Source organism: Mirounga angustirostris, unplaced genomic scaffold (assembly GCF_029215605.1).
Source record: "Mirounga angustirostris isolate CCGP_5_RB_7025 unplaced genomic scaffold, mMirAng1.0.hap1 SCAF_4, whole genome shotgun sequence".
Taxonomy (NCBI): domain Eukaryota; kingdom Metazoa; phylum Chordata; class Mammalia; order Carnivora; family Phocidae; genus Mirounga; species Mirounga angustirostris.
Window position 1 is genome coordinate 53,419,895 of NW_026991712.1, and position 16,887 is coordinate 53,436,781.

General features: G+C 39.9%; 1 protein-coding gene across 2 annotated transcripts in view; it reads left to right on the forward strand.

The window, feature by feature from the left end:
• TPD52 (tumor protein D52) overlaps positions 1-16,887 on the forward strand; it is a 109,621-nt gene that overhangs the window by 89,572 nt on the left and 3,162 nt on the right. For both annotated transcript variants that reach the window (XM_045896332.2, XM_045896334.3), the window contains exons 3-5: positions 319-467; positions 2,010-2,111; positions 12,742-12,790. In XM_045896332.2, the coding sequence (XP_045752288.2) occupies positions 319-467; positions 2,010-2,111; positions 12,742-12,790 (300 nt within the window). The remainder of the gene's footprint in view (positions 1-318; positions 468-2,009; positions 2,112-12,741; positions 12,791-16,887) is intronic.

Below are 16,887 nucleotides of genomic sequence, written 5' to 3' on the forward strand. Positions count from 1 at the left end.
AATTTTATTCATTTGAGAGAGAAAAAGCACAAGCAGGGGGAGAGGCAGAGGGAGAGGGAGAAGCAGACCCCCTACTGAGCTGCGAGCCTGACATGGGGTTCGATCCCAGGACCTGGAGATCATGACCTGAGCTGAAAGCAGACGCTTAACCCTCTGAGCCACCCAGGTGCCCCGCTATATGTTGTTTTTAAAGAGACAGATAAATGAATCAAAAAATGGTTTTAAACGACTCTAGAATTTTGAGCACAGTTTGGCATTAATAATCTTCACTTATTGAATGACTCTTGCTGTATTTTTACCCCACCCCCTTTCTCATAGGTAGAAGAAGAAATCCAGACTCTGTCTCAAGTGTTAGCAGCCAAAGAGAAACATCTAGCAGAGATCAAACGGAAACTTGGGATCAATTCACTACAGGAACTAAAACAGAACATTGCCAAAGGCTGGCAGGATGTGACAGCAACATCTGCGTACGTTCCCTTGATCGTACCTTTTTCTAGAGAATGTAAAGGACACTTTTGCTCCTTTTGTCTGGGCGGGAGAATTGAAAGGGGATGAGGATGCTCCTGCAACTTTTCTTTGTACTACACAGGGCTCTCCCCGCCCAGTCCTCAAGTGTACCTGACTCTTCTCTAACTCTGGTCTTCCACACTGTTCTAGGGGATAGAAAGAAAACCCAGCCTCGTCTGTGAGTTGAAGTAATAACAAATAAGTTCCAACAGTGTTGTATATTGACTTGCCAAAAATGTGTCACGTAGTCCTCAAAATGACCAAATAGGGTGGGAGGTGAGGTAGCCTGAGATAAGGAAACAGGATCAGGTAAGGTTTGAGGTCACAAAACTCAAAAATGTGGGGGGCAGGATTCGAACTCCGGGTTGACCAAGTACAGAGCCAAGTCTTCCTTCATCTGCTCTATACGTAGCATAAGACTCTTGGCTCATCGCCTCTCATAGGTGCTGGTGGCAGAAGCCCCTTAATCTTCTTGTCTTTTTGATTACACAGATTTTGATATGGCATTATCACGATGCAGTTTTGTTTCCCAGCACCAGGAGGAGCAAGCTTCTAGGAACAGATTCTGAAGTGTGTTCTTTGTCATTTGTATTTTGAGTCCCCGGTGCTGAGCTCGTGACCAGCAGCAGTGAGGCTGACGGCATCCTGACAGGACAGCACTAGGGTGTCCATTCCCTTTGAGCCACTTTCTACCCGCAGAAGTCCAGGAAATGATTCTTTGTGTATCACCATAAACTTTTTGTTTTAGTGTTTCATCTTGATGGGATAAGTAAAAATGCCTGAGCATTCCTTTCTATAACGTGAGGATCTTAACCTCTTTGTGGCTACCATATTCGTTTGTTTTTATTTTCCCTTCACTGATCCCTGGGTAGATGGGGAGAGGGAGGTGGTAATGCTAGCTTTATGTCCTAGCAAATATCACACTCAAGTCATTTTGAGTGTCGCAGCTTATACGTACTCTGCCAAGAGTCTACAAGTCCTTATTTGGTAGCTCTGCAGACATGCAAAAAAAAAAAAAAAAAAATTCTTTATAGTCCATATAATTTATTTGAATAATAAGGTACACATGAGCCTTACCTTGCTTCTGGTCCCTTTTTAGGAGATACAGTTATAAAAGGCATGTGAGGAATTTGATTTCATTTTTGTTTTGTTTGGCTTCAGTGGAAGAGAGTAAGAGGTATAATTTCTTTCAGCCTCTGGCTCATTTTCATCTTTTCTCCATGAATGTTTTTGCCCTGTACCCTGATTTCCTTGGCCCTGCCTTTATAGGCATCTATCTATGTGGCCATCCTAGGGAACTGCTGAAGACAGCACCCGAATGAGGGGTAAGGAGCAGGCGAGTTGATGATGCCCACCTGGTGATTGTGAAGGAGTTTGGATGTTGTAAAAAAAAATTTGTTTAATTTTTGAGCGCTTTCCAAGAGCTGGTGATTGTGCTTTAAATAACTGCTATTAGAAAAGGTTAGCTTAACTTTTCTTTGTTCTTTTATAATTCAATGTAGATACAAAAAGACATCTGAAACCTTATCTCAGGCTGGACAGAAGGCGTCAGCTGCTTTCTCATCTGTTGGATCAGTCATCACCAAAAAGCTGGAAGATGTAAAGTATGTCCTCATTTCTCCTTGCTTATTAAGTAGCTGAGGCAAATTAAAGTATGTTGTGGTTGCATTTATTTCCCGACTTGGGCTGTGGATAATGCTGGATTCTCCTCTTTTCTGGTGAGGGAGCCCACTCCTTCAAACCAGACCTGAAATATTGCCTAAATTATTTTAGGTGTAGCCTTCCAACTTTTAGGCATAGCATTCAAAATAATCATCTTACGAATACATTTAAGGTTGTTGGAAAATTCTGGTTGTGTACTTCTGTCCTTTTAGTCCTTCCTGATCATGCAGGGTAAGTATGTCTCTTGTAGTTGCAAGTTTGTGGTTGTGGGCCGAGCCTGTTGTCCTGCTGGGGACACGTTCAGGAGCACTGACTGCACGCTTGGACTGAGACCTGCCTTCAGTTCTGTGGGACATTGTTACACCGTGGTGTGATTATGACATGCTTATCTGTGTACTGATGTGTATTAATTTGTAAGCTCTCTCTACATCCATGCTTAGGCCCAGATCTTGTTATTGAGCTTTGCTTTTCATTTTGCATTTATATTGTAGATTAGTCTGCAGAATTTTTGTGGCAGTTTCGATAAAACCACAGTGTTTTTGTGTGTTCCCCCTCCTGCAGCACCCCCCATGTTGATTAGAATAGCTCTGAAAGTGACAAACATGGTTTAAATTTGCTGTGCTTCTCTTGGCATGAAAGTTTTTTTGTTTTATCAACAAAACCCTCAGATTGCATGACTTTGTGTTTTCGTTTGTGGGGAATGATTGGTTGAATAAGTTTGGCAATCAATGTATTATTTACTCTGTACCAAAAAACCAAATGGCTTGCTTATTATATCTGAACTAGCATCATTTTAAGCATTGTGTAATAAACATAGCTCACTGGGATTCTTTTGACAATTTATATACATCTTGTTGGTGCTCTCATTTCTTTTTATGCCAGCTTGATTGTATAGCACTTTAGAGTCCAGTTAAAAACTTACACAACTTTTAAAAAAGTAGGTTATTTCATTGTTTTAGATTTACCAGAACTTCCTTTCTTTTTTAATGCTTACTGTGGCTTCTTGCAGATTGCAAGCCTTTTCACATTCCTTTAGGTAAGGAGAGCTTGAACCATCCCTGCAGCTTAGCCGCTGTCTAAGACAACAAGTGTGCTTAATTAGATTATTATCCACGTTCAATGGTTGTGTTTGTCTACTACATACTTCTTTTTGCATTTGGAATATCTTTTTCTCTAGTGCATACCTATTTTTAAGGGAGGGTTTCTTGTATCCCATGGGTAACGGATAAAATTAAAAGAATAATTTGACACTGTGGTTCAGGGATATGGAAATGATTTTGACATTTCTTACTTTTTTTTTTTTTTTTGGTAAAAAGAAGCAGCTTAACCATGGCATACAGAATTCCTCCCTTTTAATGTCTGACTTTGTTTGTTTTTGATGCTTTAATTTCTTTGGTGCTTTTGTAAGGATGTTGGAATTCTCCTTCACGTGGGGCCCATTAAGTATCTGTAATAGATTGCATATGTACTGTCTCATGATGTTAGTCTCCCGACTTATACAGGTTACTCTGAATATTAGTTTTATTGTGGTAAAATATACATAAGATAAAATACACAACTTTTCAATACTTGTTTTACTAGCTTATAGTTTTTACTATTTTTTAATTTCTTTACACTAGTTATATTCTTTATACATGTAAGGAAATTTCACGGTTGCAAAAGGAAAAATAATCTAGGCTGAAAAAAAGCACATTAAAAAGATGTCAGCCCAAACCATGCTATAATTATAGAAGGAATCTTTGTGATGTTAAACAGACCTCTTCTCTGTCTCCCATACAGACTGTTTTATCCAATTAATAGAGAAAACAAAGTTGGAGGAAGGATTAGGCGTAAGCAGGAAAGGCAACATGGTAGTCTCCATCTCTGTTCCCGCAAACGCGAACTGTCTTCTCAAGCAGTCACTAGCTATAGTCTGTCTTCTTAATTAAGGAAACATGTACTTAGAACTGAGGTTTTTCTGTCCTAGTGACACTTGGCCCTGGAAGTCAGAGGAAATCAACTCTAAATGCTGAATTATTTAAAGTTAAAACTGCTTTAAAAAAAAAATAAAATCAGCAATAGGAGGGGATTCTGTATCTTTGGTATTCAATTAAAAATGTCCCATGTGCTCTAGGCAGCTGTTAAGACCATGTTATCTAAGGTTGTTTGAGTTGAGTGAATAGATATTCAGTCACATAGTCCATCCTGCTCACGTCAGACTGCATTTTGTGGACAGGTCCAAAGAATATAACCATAAATCAGATATGGTTCTTGTATGGAAAGACCTTAAAATCTTTGAGCGGATGGAGTGGGGGAAGGAAGTGGGGACCTGGAGTGGGTGAAGCTGGAAGAGCCCTCTTAACACTGGATTATGTAAAACAATGTTGGATGTGATAGAAACAAAAATATAAGAATATTTATGTAAGTGCTATTGAGGAATGATTCATCAGTACGTGTCCCTGTTCTTGCTGTATATCTTTAAGAAGATTAAGCAAAGGTACATAAGATGGCTTATTAATTGACCAGAACAGATTGAGTATTGCCGATCTTTTCTAGCTCCTTTAGGCAGTCACTTTTTCATTTCATTTAAAAAATATAATTGAGGGGCACCTGGGCGGGTCAGTTGGTTAAGCATCAGACTCTTGGTTTTGGCTCAGGTCATGGATCCTGGGATTGAGCCCGAAGTTGGCTCCATGCTCAGTGGGGAGTCTGCTAGAGGATTCTCTCTCTCTGCCCTCCCCGCCCAAAATAAATAAATCTTTAAAAAAAAAAAAAAAAAAAAAAAAAAAAAAAATATATATATATATATATATATATATATATAACTGAGATTATACTCTACCATTTTTAGTCCTGTTTCTTTCTCTCTTATTTTTTTTAAAGATTTTTATTATTTATTTATTTGACAGAGAGAGAGAGAGAGAGCATAAGCAGGGGGAGCGGCAGGCTCCTTGCTCCCAGGACCCTGGGATCATGACCTGAGCCGAAGGCAGGTCCTTAACCGACTGAGCCACCCAGGTGTCCCGGTAGTCCTGTTTCTAATAATGTTTCAGGATTTCTTTTCCTTCAGTGCCCATGGTTCTTGGTCACACCGCTTTGAAGAATGAAGAGGTAGACCAGACGAAGAGTGGTGGGCACCAAAGCAAAGTTTATTGAGTGATAGTTAAGTTTATTGAGGGATAGTACAAAGCTCCCGAAGAAGAGGGAGGGCACCTGAGAGGGTTGCTGTTGGCGTTTCTAAGTTTAGGGGTTTTTATGAGATTGTTGGCAGGCTGTTTTAATCTGATTAACCCTCCCTGCATCTGTCACCCAATCAGGTTTTTGTCCATGTGCTCATCTACCTACCAGGGAGTTGTTCATGTGGGAAAGAGTGTAGGGCTCCTTCCAGGGTTGTGTAGAATAATTCTCTTAGGACGGGGCCCCTTGCCCCTGCCTGCCTTTCTTCTGACTATTCTCCATTAATAATATATTATGTATTGATACATGGAGGTTAAAATAAGGCTTTTGATTAAAACTTGGAAATCAGAGACGTGAGATTATCTTCTGAAAGCTATATTTTATAATTCTCACAGATTAAAAGTTGGCTAAAGACACTTAAATCATTTCTAGGCCAAGAAGCCCCGATCGTAATTTGATTTAATGTATTCATATATCATACAAATATATGAAAACATAGATAATAGAAATACATAAAAACATACATAATAGAAAACCTATATAAAGAAAGACCACATCTTTTAGATCACTGAGTCAAGGGAGCAAATACTGGCCCCAGAAACTGTCCAAGGAGAGGGAGCTTGGACAGTAGATTTTGAGGGTTTCAGTCCCAGCAAGGCCTTTGCTCCCATGGAGATGGATGCGAGAGGCTTTTGCCAAGTGCTTGAAATAGTTGGTTAATCCTGTCAACTATCCTTTGTTTTGAGTCCATGCTTACCCAGCAGGCTTGAGGCAATGATTTCACTCTCTGACAGGACTGTGGATGATTTGCTGACGTGAATTACTAGACTCGGCAACAGTTTTTATGCCACATTGTCAATTAATAAATTGGCACTTGGGATTTAGATATTTGTCTAACACCTCAAGTGGGTGTGTGAAGAGGAGGAAGCAGAGGAAACAAGAGAGACAGACAGATCTGTTTTGAATGCCCTGAGAGTTAGGTGTCTGGGGGCCAGACATGGGTCAGCGTAATGAGAATATCCTGGGAGGCCCTTTGGGGACAGCCAGCTTCCCCCCCCACCCAGGTAGTCTGTTCCTATCCACCCCTCTCCTTTTGCTTATTTTCTATACATACATGCTGAGCATTGACTCATGCCTTTAATTTTTTGAGAGAAACTTTGAAAGAGAAAGAGCCTTTTCATTTTCCTTGGTGCCAGTGTTAAACCTCAGAATGAATGTAATCATTCAGCAGCCTCGTTCGTCAAGTACCTTTGACATTTTAGGAGGAAGTGCTTATTAACTTTGCTTTTATTTCCAAAGGAAGTTTCTCCTTTTCATGTGTTTATTTCTTCATATAAACCTCTACATATTTTTTTATTTGTTTTGGGCTCATTAAAGTTACTCCAGACAATTCTCTTTTGCTGAAAATTTCCACCACTTAATGGGAAAAGAAATGACGTCTTCTCTTTCAGAGAGTACCTCTTGATCAGAATTTGGGAAGCTTTATTGAACTTTTCTACCTCTCATGCCCATATTTCCTACTTTTAGTTACCACAGTTGTTCATTCATTCATTCTTTCATTCAGAAGTATTTGTTTGAATGCTAACCATGTGCCAGCCTCTGGTCTGGACTGTGTGGTTCAAGTTGCCAGTGAAATAACAACTGGGTGCAATGTGAAAGCTTTAAAGAATATAATCTAATGTGAAATAAATGTTAGTATGTGTTTCCACTGAAGTCATCCGTAGTAGTACTAATAATGGTGAAAAATTATGTTCCAGGCAAGGCTCTGTATAGTCCCTCTGAAGTAGGTGCTGTTAGTTTTTTGATTGTGCAGATGAAGAAACTGAGCCACAGAGAGATTAAGTGATGTCCCCAAGGTCACACAGCTAAGTGGCTGAAGGCTGAGATTTGAACCCAGGCAACACCCTAGTTCTGGAGCCTGCATTCTTCTTCTCTGCATTGTTTTGCCTCCCCAAAGCAATGATAGTTGAAGAATATGCTTCTCTAGGCACTGCCCGGCAGTTACTTTGGTTTATTACTTTCAGTCAAGAAATTACTGTGAGGGCAAAACGGAATAATAATACACAGATAGAGCGCCTGGCACATAGTAAGCATGCTTACCGTTCACCCTTCCCTTCCTTTCTCTGTGTCCTACCTATTCCTTCCCTCCTCCTCCTTCCTTCTTTTATAACTCCTTCTTTATAGTGATTAGGGGTGACTGTGTAAGAAACAAGGAAAATACAAAAAAATCAATTCAGCGTTTAAAAAGAATAACTTTTCTAAAGTAAGAGGAAATATAAGGTAGAGAAGCATTTAGTGAGTGGTTTCTTTTTTGGTCAGTGTTTTGAGGAACCCAGATTTACATTCCTACTTTTGATACTATATTTAAGGGTTACCAACCAAGCTGGAAAAATTTTAACAGAATCTGCTGTATAGTTTTAACTAATTCTCATAATATATCTATTAGAGACGGTTCTGGTCCAACAGCAACATGGCTTTTTGCTTCTGAAGTTTTCTGTATTATATTTAAACTTCAGTGAAATTGGAGAAGTTAGGTAAATTGAGGCAAGTTGAAGCTTTGTGTAACTTCCCATAGGGAAGCCAGAAGTGCAAGAACAGCCGCCCTATAGTTGAATTACAAACTAGTCACCAACAAAATGGAATTTCATCTAAATATGGATTATAGAGAAGTTCGAATAACTGAATGGACTTGACATTGCTAGGAACTTCTTGTTCTCCCTACTAAAATGGCTACCTCAAATGCAGGGAGACCCACACTTTGTATGCATCTGTATTAATTTGATTTTGTTCTCTGTTCAGTGAGTGTATTTTGAATCTTACTGTGAAATGTAAAACACATAGAAAAGTGCTCACAACCAAATTCAACTCAGTGATTTATCCCAAAATAAATAGCTTATCGTTATCACTTCCTTGCTTTTCCTTATATATTCCCACGTAAACATTAAGTGTGTGTATTCTTCACTTTGTCTTTGCTGCTAATTGAAGTTCAGCACTAGCAAGTAGGACCCTAAAGTCCTTTACAAGAGATGCTGCATTGTTTCTTAGACTTCTCAGAGTGATCATTTTTAACATTCTTCTTTGAGTCACGTTGCAGGAATCATCGGGGCCTGTGAGATGCTTAATGACTTAAGTGCCCCAAATTATCAACTTCTCACTTGGTTTTCTGTAAAATTGAACATCTAAAATATTATCTGTATTTCCAGTATTACTGTTTTCTCCTATTTACCTTATTTGTCGGTTTCCCCTTTCTTCTTGATGTCTCCTTACATTGATGTTCCACTACCATCTATCTCTTACTGAATCAGCGGAGACCCCTTGATTAAACTCATGCATAGCTCTCCACTGCCTTCTTGTTTACATTCTCCATCCCCTGATAATTCCAGATGACGTTTACAATTCCGTTTTTCAACCTTTGTAACCCCAGGGCTGATTTCTTCTATAGGATAATCCTGAAGTAACTTGTGCCCCAGATGTTGAATTTACTGTGGTCAACTTGATGCATTTAGAATGCATTTTATGATTTCTTCCACTTTGCCTTTGACCCCGTTCCCTCTTAACTAGCTTGTATGCTGGTTCAGGGGGCACAGAGCTCCCCAAATGGCCATTGGAAGGAATGAGCTTTTACATGGGTGCTTAGGGACAGTGGCTAGAAATTAACTATGGGTTTCTGAAATTTGCCCTTTCTCTACCTTTTTCTTCATTTTGTTGATACTGTTGAATTCAGTCTGTGAGTCCCATGAACAAGCAGTTTATCACACATTCAGCCATAACTCTCCTTCTTTTGCCAGAATTTGGTAATTTCTACCAAAATGAATGTTCTTGTGAGGAGTCTTGGTTATGAGGAACAAAATATTGTGTAAATTAGCTGACCTAAGAAGGGGAATGTGGTGCACAGAAAGAGAGTTCTTTTGGAATCCAGGGAAGGAAAGGAAGCAAACCCTGGATCCACCCAGACTCGCCCTGCTGATTGGAAAGCTGGTAGAAATCAAGGTCGCTTCCAGAAACCAAGAAAACCACTGTTCCTCCCCGACCCTGCCCCCCCCCGCCCCCCATGTGGTCGTCTCTCCTTCCTTTCCTCTACCTCTCTCTCTACTTCTGTTCAGTCCTCTCTTTGGGAACTGGCTTCCTCTGCTTCCTTGCAGCTTTGCCCTTCCTGGTCCCAAAAAAGGTCTTCCTCAACATTTAAGCCTACATAACTTTTTAAGCTCTTGTACTTAGCCACTAACTGACCAGTGGCTTAGTGTCCTAATTACAAAATCCCAGGATAAGAACCTTAATTGTCCTCTTTTTTTTTTCTTTTTCTTTTCATTCAGTCCAAACAATTTATAGATGAGCAGGAGGTTAGTTGTGGTGGTTGGAGCTCTACTGATCCAGTTATTATCACTGATGATGATGAAAGTGGCTGTGGAAATGTGATTATGCAGACAGACTCTTTGGAAGGGTCTGAACTCTTGTAAACTACTGTAATTAATACAATTAGAATTGTAAACTAAGAAGGATAATTTTTATTCATCTCTATCCTTCAAATATGGATCGGGCCCACTGCAATAGATCAAGCAGGAAAAGAATTAGCAAATTCCTCCTAGAATAGTCTTATACCCAAGGTATCTACCACTCTTACAGTATAGAGAGAATGGTGAGCAATATGGATCTTTGCATGTGTCATGCACGACATTAAGTATGAAGATATCCAAATATTTTACCAATTATCTTGACTATGTGAACTGCCAGCATATTTTGATTTATATCAAGATCATACTCCCATGTCATTACATATTAGTGCAAAACTAGACTGGGGGAGCTTCTCTTGAAACATATTGTCATTTGTAACAACAGGTTTTTTTGAGAAGACTAAGTCACACACGCAATACTCGAATATAATTGAGAATACCTTGGACTGTCCAGCCTAACTGAAGGAAAGATTTCCTACCAGAAACGCTCTGTCAGTCATCAGAATATTTCAAGGGCAGCAACCATTATCATCAATTTACAGTGACTTTGTGAGCCCCCAAATTAAAGTGCTTTCATCTTGTGAGGTGGTCTCCATGGGAGATGGCTGAGAGTAGATAGCCTTGAACCTGAATGGTGGGTGAACTGCATTGCCCTAGAGAAAGAAGTTGGTCCCAGTAAAACAAAGGGCCAAATGTTATTTGAATGAGCATTAAGAACATTTAGTTAATTGGGATGAAGTACAAGTGTCTCTTATTAGAAAACTGTTACTACTCCTAAGGTGTGATCTATGAATCTCACTTGAAGTCGTCAAATAGGTGATTTATTTTGGTCTGATCACAAATCTGTGGGAGAAAGGCAGCTGCTGGAGCCCTTCACTGGCCTCACTTGTGCGTGTGTGTGCCTGTGTGTCTGTTTTGTTTTTTGAGGGGAGGCGGTGAACATTGAATTAGGAGTCCCGAAGACCCAGGTTCCATTCTGGATTCTGCTGTGACCTTGGGTGAATCATATAACTTCTGAGCCTTGGTGCTAGAAGCCCTGCAGACACAGAGGAAAGCACTGTAGAGTGTTCAAAGTGCTATAAAATGCAAGGGTGAATTATTAGTTCTATTAACTATGTGGGTTAAATTGGCTCATGAAGGGGATGCCTGGCTGGCTCAGTCAGTGGAGCATGTGACTCTTGATCTTGGGGTCATGAGTTCAAGCCCACGTTGGGTGTAGAGATTATATAAATAAACTAAAAAAAAAAAAAAAATTTTTTTTAAATTGGCTCATGAATAAAAATAAATTATGTTGGAATAACTTTGATCCCCTCCACCTCAAAAAGTAGATTAAGTCTTCATGGTGCCCAAAGAATAAGCTCCTAGAAAGCAAGGTTTTATAACGTCTAATCACTGTACTAACTTCATGTCTATCTCTTTTTAATGCTGCCTCTTAGTATCCGCTCCATTCAACATTCAATTAGCATGCCTGCTATGAGGTAAAGTATATTTTTACAAAATGTACTTGCTCTTATGCTTTCTTATTCTTTATTTAGATGTTTAACTTGAACTGTTCTGAAGTAGGGACCTGGGGTTCTGCTCTAAGTAAGCTGCGCATCCACACTGTGTCAGTATTCAGCCGCTCTTCCTATGATGTTAAGATGAGTGCAAGAGATCCATTAAAGATTTGTGATTAAAAAAAAAGAATTATCTCTATTGCATTTTGTAAACCCATAAAATTGTTTCATATCTTTAATCTGCTTCATTGGAAAAGTGAACACGACTCATCTAATAAAGCTGCTTTCGCCCAGCTTGTGTAAAAGGTGTCCCACCACACCTGTCTGCATTAGCTTTAGTTGCTCCACTTTTCTTCCATTTCTGCTTCCCTCATCCCGTTGTGACATTTGGAGCCAACTGCGATTTAATTCCACAGTCCGCTTTCATCAGGAAACACGTGCAAGTGGTGTATGTTATTACCGCATTTAACCTCTCTAGAGAGGCAGAGAGTTTTTAACAATATATGCTTGGCTTAACCTTCAGTATTCATCAGAACTATCTGGAGAGCTTGTTAAACCCCCTGCTTGCTGGGCCCCACCTCTGGTTTCTGATTTCTGTAGGCCTGAGGTGGGACCTGAGAACTTGCATTGCCGACAGCTTCCCAGGAGCTGCTGATGCATCTGGGGCCCCACCCCTTGCGACTGGCTGCCCATCACCACTGTGGGAGGGAGGAGACCCCTTGTTCCCTTCTTCACCTTTTTCATCTAGGTAATAGGAAGGATATTCGAGGTCCGGTGGATAGTCTAGAAGTTTTGGAAACCCAGATGTGAACAACATAGGAGCTATGATCTTCCTTAATTAGTATGGATGAATGTGAAGGCGTGGGAGAGGCTTCGCCTGGGCTCAGAGAGCTCTGTCAGCTGGGGCAGCCTTGTGATGCAGACAAAACCACCTTTCTTCGTGTCTCCCTTCCTTTTGGTCTCTTTCCTCGGCTCTAATGCTGCTCCCTGGGAACCAGGATCCCTGTTTTGGAACGTTACGTGGTCTGCTTGTCCTGTTTGGGGATGTGGGTTCGTGTAGGACTCTTGCAGGGCAACATGGGAATTTAAACTTGACCTTTAGAGTCTAGTACCTTCACCAAAATTAAAGTGGCACGACTAGATGGTTGAAGTGACAGAACTGATGTTTTACCTGCCTTTGTTCTCTCTCCTCACACATGCACTTGACTCTGTTATCCCATATGTCTGAGACAGGCTGTTTGTGGAACTGAAAGCATTGTTGTAGAAATCTTAGACCAGAAGTTGATCATCCTACCTAATAATGCAGATTTGTGTGTATGCCTGCACACATATGTACAGTTAAATATGTCTTGTCTCTTTGTTGATTGAGAATAATGGCGAAAAGGAATACAGTCAACTAATGATGTTTGCAAAACTGGTGAGTTTTTGTTAAGTGTTTGTAACATAACTCTTTTTCATTCTCTCCATAGAAACTCCCCAACTTTCAAATCATTTGAAGAAAAGGTTGAAAACTTAAAGGCAAGTAGAGATGAATAGTGATGTCTTACTTGGTACCTTAAATTTTTTTGCTGTGGGTAAATTATTCTCATTACTCTTTCTTTCTAAAATTATTTAAAGAGCTTTAATAACTTTATTCTCTACATTATTATGGGTGATACATTCTCTTTTAATCAGTTTTTTGAGTGTATGTTGTAGCATGGCAGATGCTAAATGCTGAAAGGAAATGTATAATTTCAAAAGCAGTGTAGTACTTGAGAACTGTGTGCGACTCAAATACTTTTATAACCAGATAAAATTTAATATAAATTTTATTGTAGAACATTAACAAGAACATTATAAAAGCACAAAAAATAACACACAGAAACATTGGTCATACCACCTAGAGTCAGTGATATGTATGTAGTAGGACTACACCTTTGTGCTTTAAGAAAGAATTAACCAAATACAACATATACATTTTCCTATGCCATTAAATATTCTTCCTCAAAATTATATTTAATGGTTGCTTGCATGTACCCTATGACAGGTATTGTTTGTTCAGTCCTTTAAGATGTTTGTTCAAACATTTAAGATGATGATGATGATACCATGGTGATCATTATTGATGATTTATGGTTTTATTTTTTGATGGCTTTGATTTCAGTGAAGGTGGGCATTTTTCCACGACTAGCTTTATTAATTTGTAAATTGTATTTTTTTCAAGATTATACTCAAAATTATAAAATCATCAACTCTTAGGATCACAAGTGACCAGAAAGGTTGTCTAGTTCCCATCCACTGCCCAGCCTTCTCTACAGAGTTTGTGCAAAGCCAGTATTTCCTTTCTTCTTAAACTAAATCTGATAAGTACTATAGATGTTTTTAAGGATTAAAGGCATTATCTTTTTTTTTTTTTTTTAAATATTTTATTTATTTATTTGAGAGAGAGAGAGAAACAGCATGAGAGGGGATAGGGTCAGAGGGAGAAGCAGGCTCCCCACTGAGCCGGGAGCCCGATGTGGGACTCGATCCCAGGACTCTGGGATCATGACCTGAGCCGAAGGCAGTTGCTTAACCAACTGAGCCACCCAGGCGCCCTAAAAGCATTATCTTAAAAGCTTTATATAAATCTGCTTAAAAACAAATACTCAGGGGACGCCTGGGTGGCTCAGTCGGTTAAGCGTCTGCCTTCGGCTCAGGTCCTGATCCCAGGGTCCTGGGATCGAGTCCCGCATCGGGCTCCCTGCTCTGTGGGGAGCCTGCTTCTCCCTCTGCCTCTGTCTCTCTGTCTCTCATGAATAAATAAATAAAATCTTAAAAAAAAAAAAAACAAAAACAAAAAAAACCAAATACTCAGATTTAGTCTTTCAGAACTGTAACTGAGTCACTTATTTCTAAATGCGTCTTTCTTAAATTGCAGAAGCAGGGGATGCTTATGGAAAGAAAGAAAGAAAACCAAACACTGTCCCATGACCTGGAGCTTTTTTCTTGCACAAACATGAATACACACGTTTTGTCTTTTTTTTTTTTTTTAAAGAGTTTATTTATTTATTTGAGAGAGAGAGAGAGAATGAGAGACAGAGAGCATGAGAGGGAGGAGGGTCAGAGGGAGAAGCAGACTCCCTGCCAAGCAGAGAGCCTGATGCGGGACTCGATCCCGGGACTCCAGGATCATGACCTGAGCCGAAGGCAGTCGCTTAACCAACTGAGCCACCCAGGCGCCCCACACCTTTTGTCTTAATACATTAATGTATAAACATTTTTTCAGAAAGGAATCACACTGCACACACAGTCCTATAACTTGTTCATTCAGACCCACTAGCATACGTGCTCTATGATCCTACAGACATGGGGACCTGTTCTTTTTACTCACTGATGCTTCTCAAGGGCCTAGAATAGTCCTTGGCACATTGAAGCTACTTAATACATATTTGATGAGCAAAAAATATATCCTAGTCGTTCTTCTAGGTCTGTATGAGACCTGCTTTATTCTTTTTAATGCCTAGTCATGTATTTGAAAACAAACTGTACATTGTAGAAGTCAAGGCTTACTGTAATTCGGTTCTCACTCTTTGAGGTCTATCGTAAGGCTCTCCTTGAAATCTGCGTTAAGCATTAGTTTTTGAAATGATTGGTTGGAAAACCAGACAACTGTATTCTTTTGACACTGAAGATGAGGAGAAACGTCCTGGTCATTTACTATATATTCTCCCTCCGAGTATTGATTCTATAAATTGTGGTGAAACTTGGCTTTTGAAACATGACTAGGTGCCATTCAGATAAAAAGTTGTAATTTTTTTTTTTAAAGATTTTATTTATTTACTTGACAGAGAGAGAGACAGTGAGAGAGGGAATATAAGCAGGGGGAGAGGGAGAAGGAGGCCCGCCAAGCAGGGAGCCCGATGTGGGGCTTGATCCCAGGATGCTGGGATCCTGACCTGAGCCGAAGGCAGATGCTTAATGACTGAGCCACCCAGGTGCCCCAAAACTTACAGTTTTTAAAAGTAAAGTTTATGAAACAGATATCCTCCCAAAGGACTGTAAAATATAGTTGTACACTTGGGATATAATTTTGCTAAATTACATTTATATTCAATTAAACATCAGGTCTACGTGTACTTTTAGGTTTGGATTTTGGATTGATTCATTGATCTGATTATTGAGCATTTGCCATGTGCCAGGGGTAGGCCCTGGAGATACCACAGTAATCAAGAGACAGAGACCCTTTCTGCAAGATGTGTAGACAGTTTAATGGCCAATGAAACTAAAGTGAGGTAAGGTGCCATGACTGGGAAACTCTGGGATGCAGTGGGGACCAGTACCAGGAATGTCTGACCTAGCCTAGGAGGGAAGGTAGGAGAGGGCTTCTCATAGGACACAATCATACAAATGGAGGTTTTTAGGTTGAGTGGAATGTTTGGAGCTTTGGAGCCCTTTTGAGGAATACCAGGAACTTCGCTGTGCTGTAGGTTAGTGAGCAGGAGATGAAGCTAGGGCGATGGGCAGGCCACACTAAAGAATTTGGACTTAGGGCAATGGGAAGCCTTTAAAAGATTTTAGACAATGTGGGTGGTTTATCCTGTGCATTTTAGAAAGATCACTGGTGCCCTGCAGATCTGAGGGGAGGAAGATTGGAGTCAGGAAGACTAGTTAGGAGGAAGGAGTTGTAATCCAGGCCAAAGATGGTGGTGGAGTGAATTAAGGTAGTGCTGATGTGATGGGTTGAGAGAGATTTAGAATTTAGAAACGGACAGCCCAAAAGTCAGTGATTGATTGGATGTGGCACAAGATGGGGAAGGATCAAGGATGACTCCCAGGTATCTGACTGGGCCAACTAGGTAGGTGCTACAGCCATTTAAAGTCTTAAAGAAGGCCTGCTTCTCCTTCTCCCACTCCCCCTGCTTGTGTTAATGCTCTCGCTATCTCTTTCTCTGTCAAATAAATAAATAAAATCTTAAAAAAAAAATAAAGTCTTAAGAATAGAGACCAGTTGTGGGAGGAGTTCAATGTTAGACATGTTGAATTGCAAGGGTCTTAATATTTTCCTCTAATTAAGACGTGTTTTAATAAATTTAATAAATATACAGTAGACACAAGTCATGCAGATTTCCCAAACAATTCAAAGATTCGGATGCGAAACCAAAGCGAGTGAGAAAAAATTTCAACTAAATTCCAACTGATAATGTGTTAAGATTGAACTACGAGCATCAAGTTAAACCTACTGTGAGTTGCATTGTGGGTTACTGACTGGTTTCCTAATGTTAACTCTCCTGTTGGTCAGTAAGGAGAGGTAACAGAGAGAGCATAGATATGTCGGTGTTATTAAGGATGAAGTGAAATAATAAGGGTTTTGAAAAGCATAAAGTATGATACAAATATAAGGCAGACCTATTCATGCAGACAGATGTTTATTGACAAAATTTCAGGCCAGATTTGGAGTAGTGTGTCACAAACTATAACTTGTCTAGAAGTCCCTGGAGACCTCTGTAGATGGGCGTGGGGAAGTTGGTCTGATCCTACATGTCTAACAAACTCCCAGGTGACGCTGAGTCTGTCTGGGGGTCCTTGCACCACACTTTAAGTAGCAGCGGGTTAAGAAATTTACACTGTAACTGGGAAAAATAGATATAATTCTT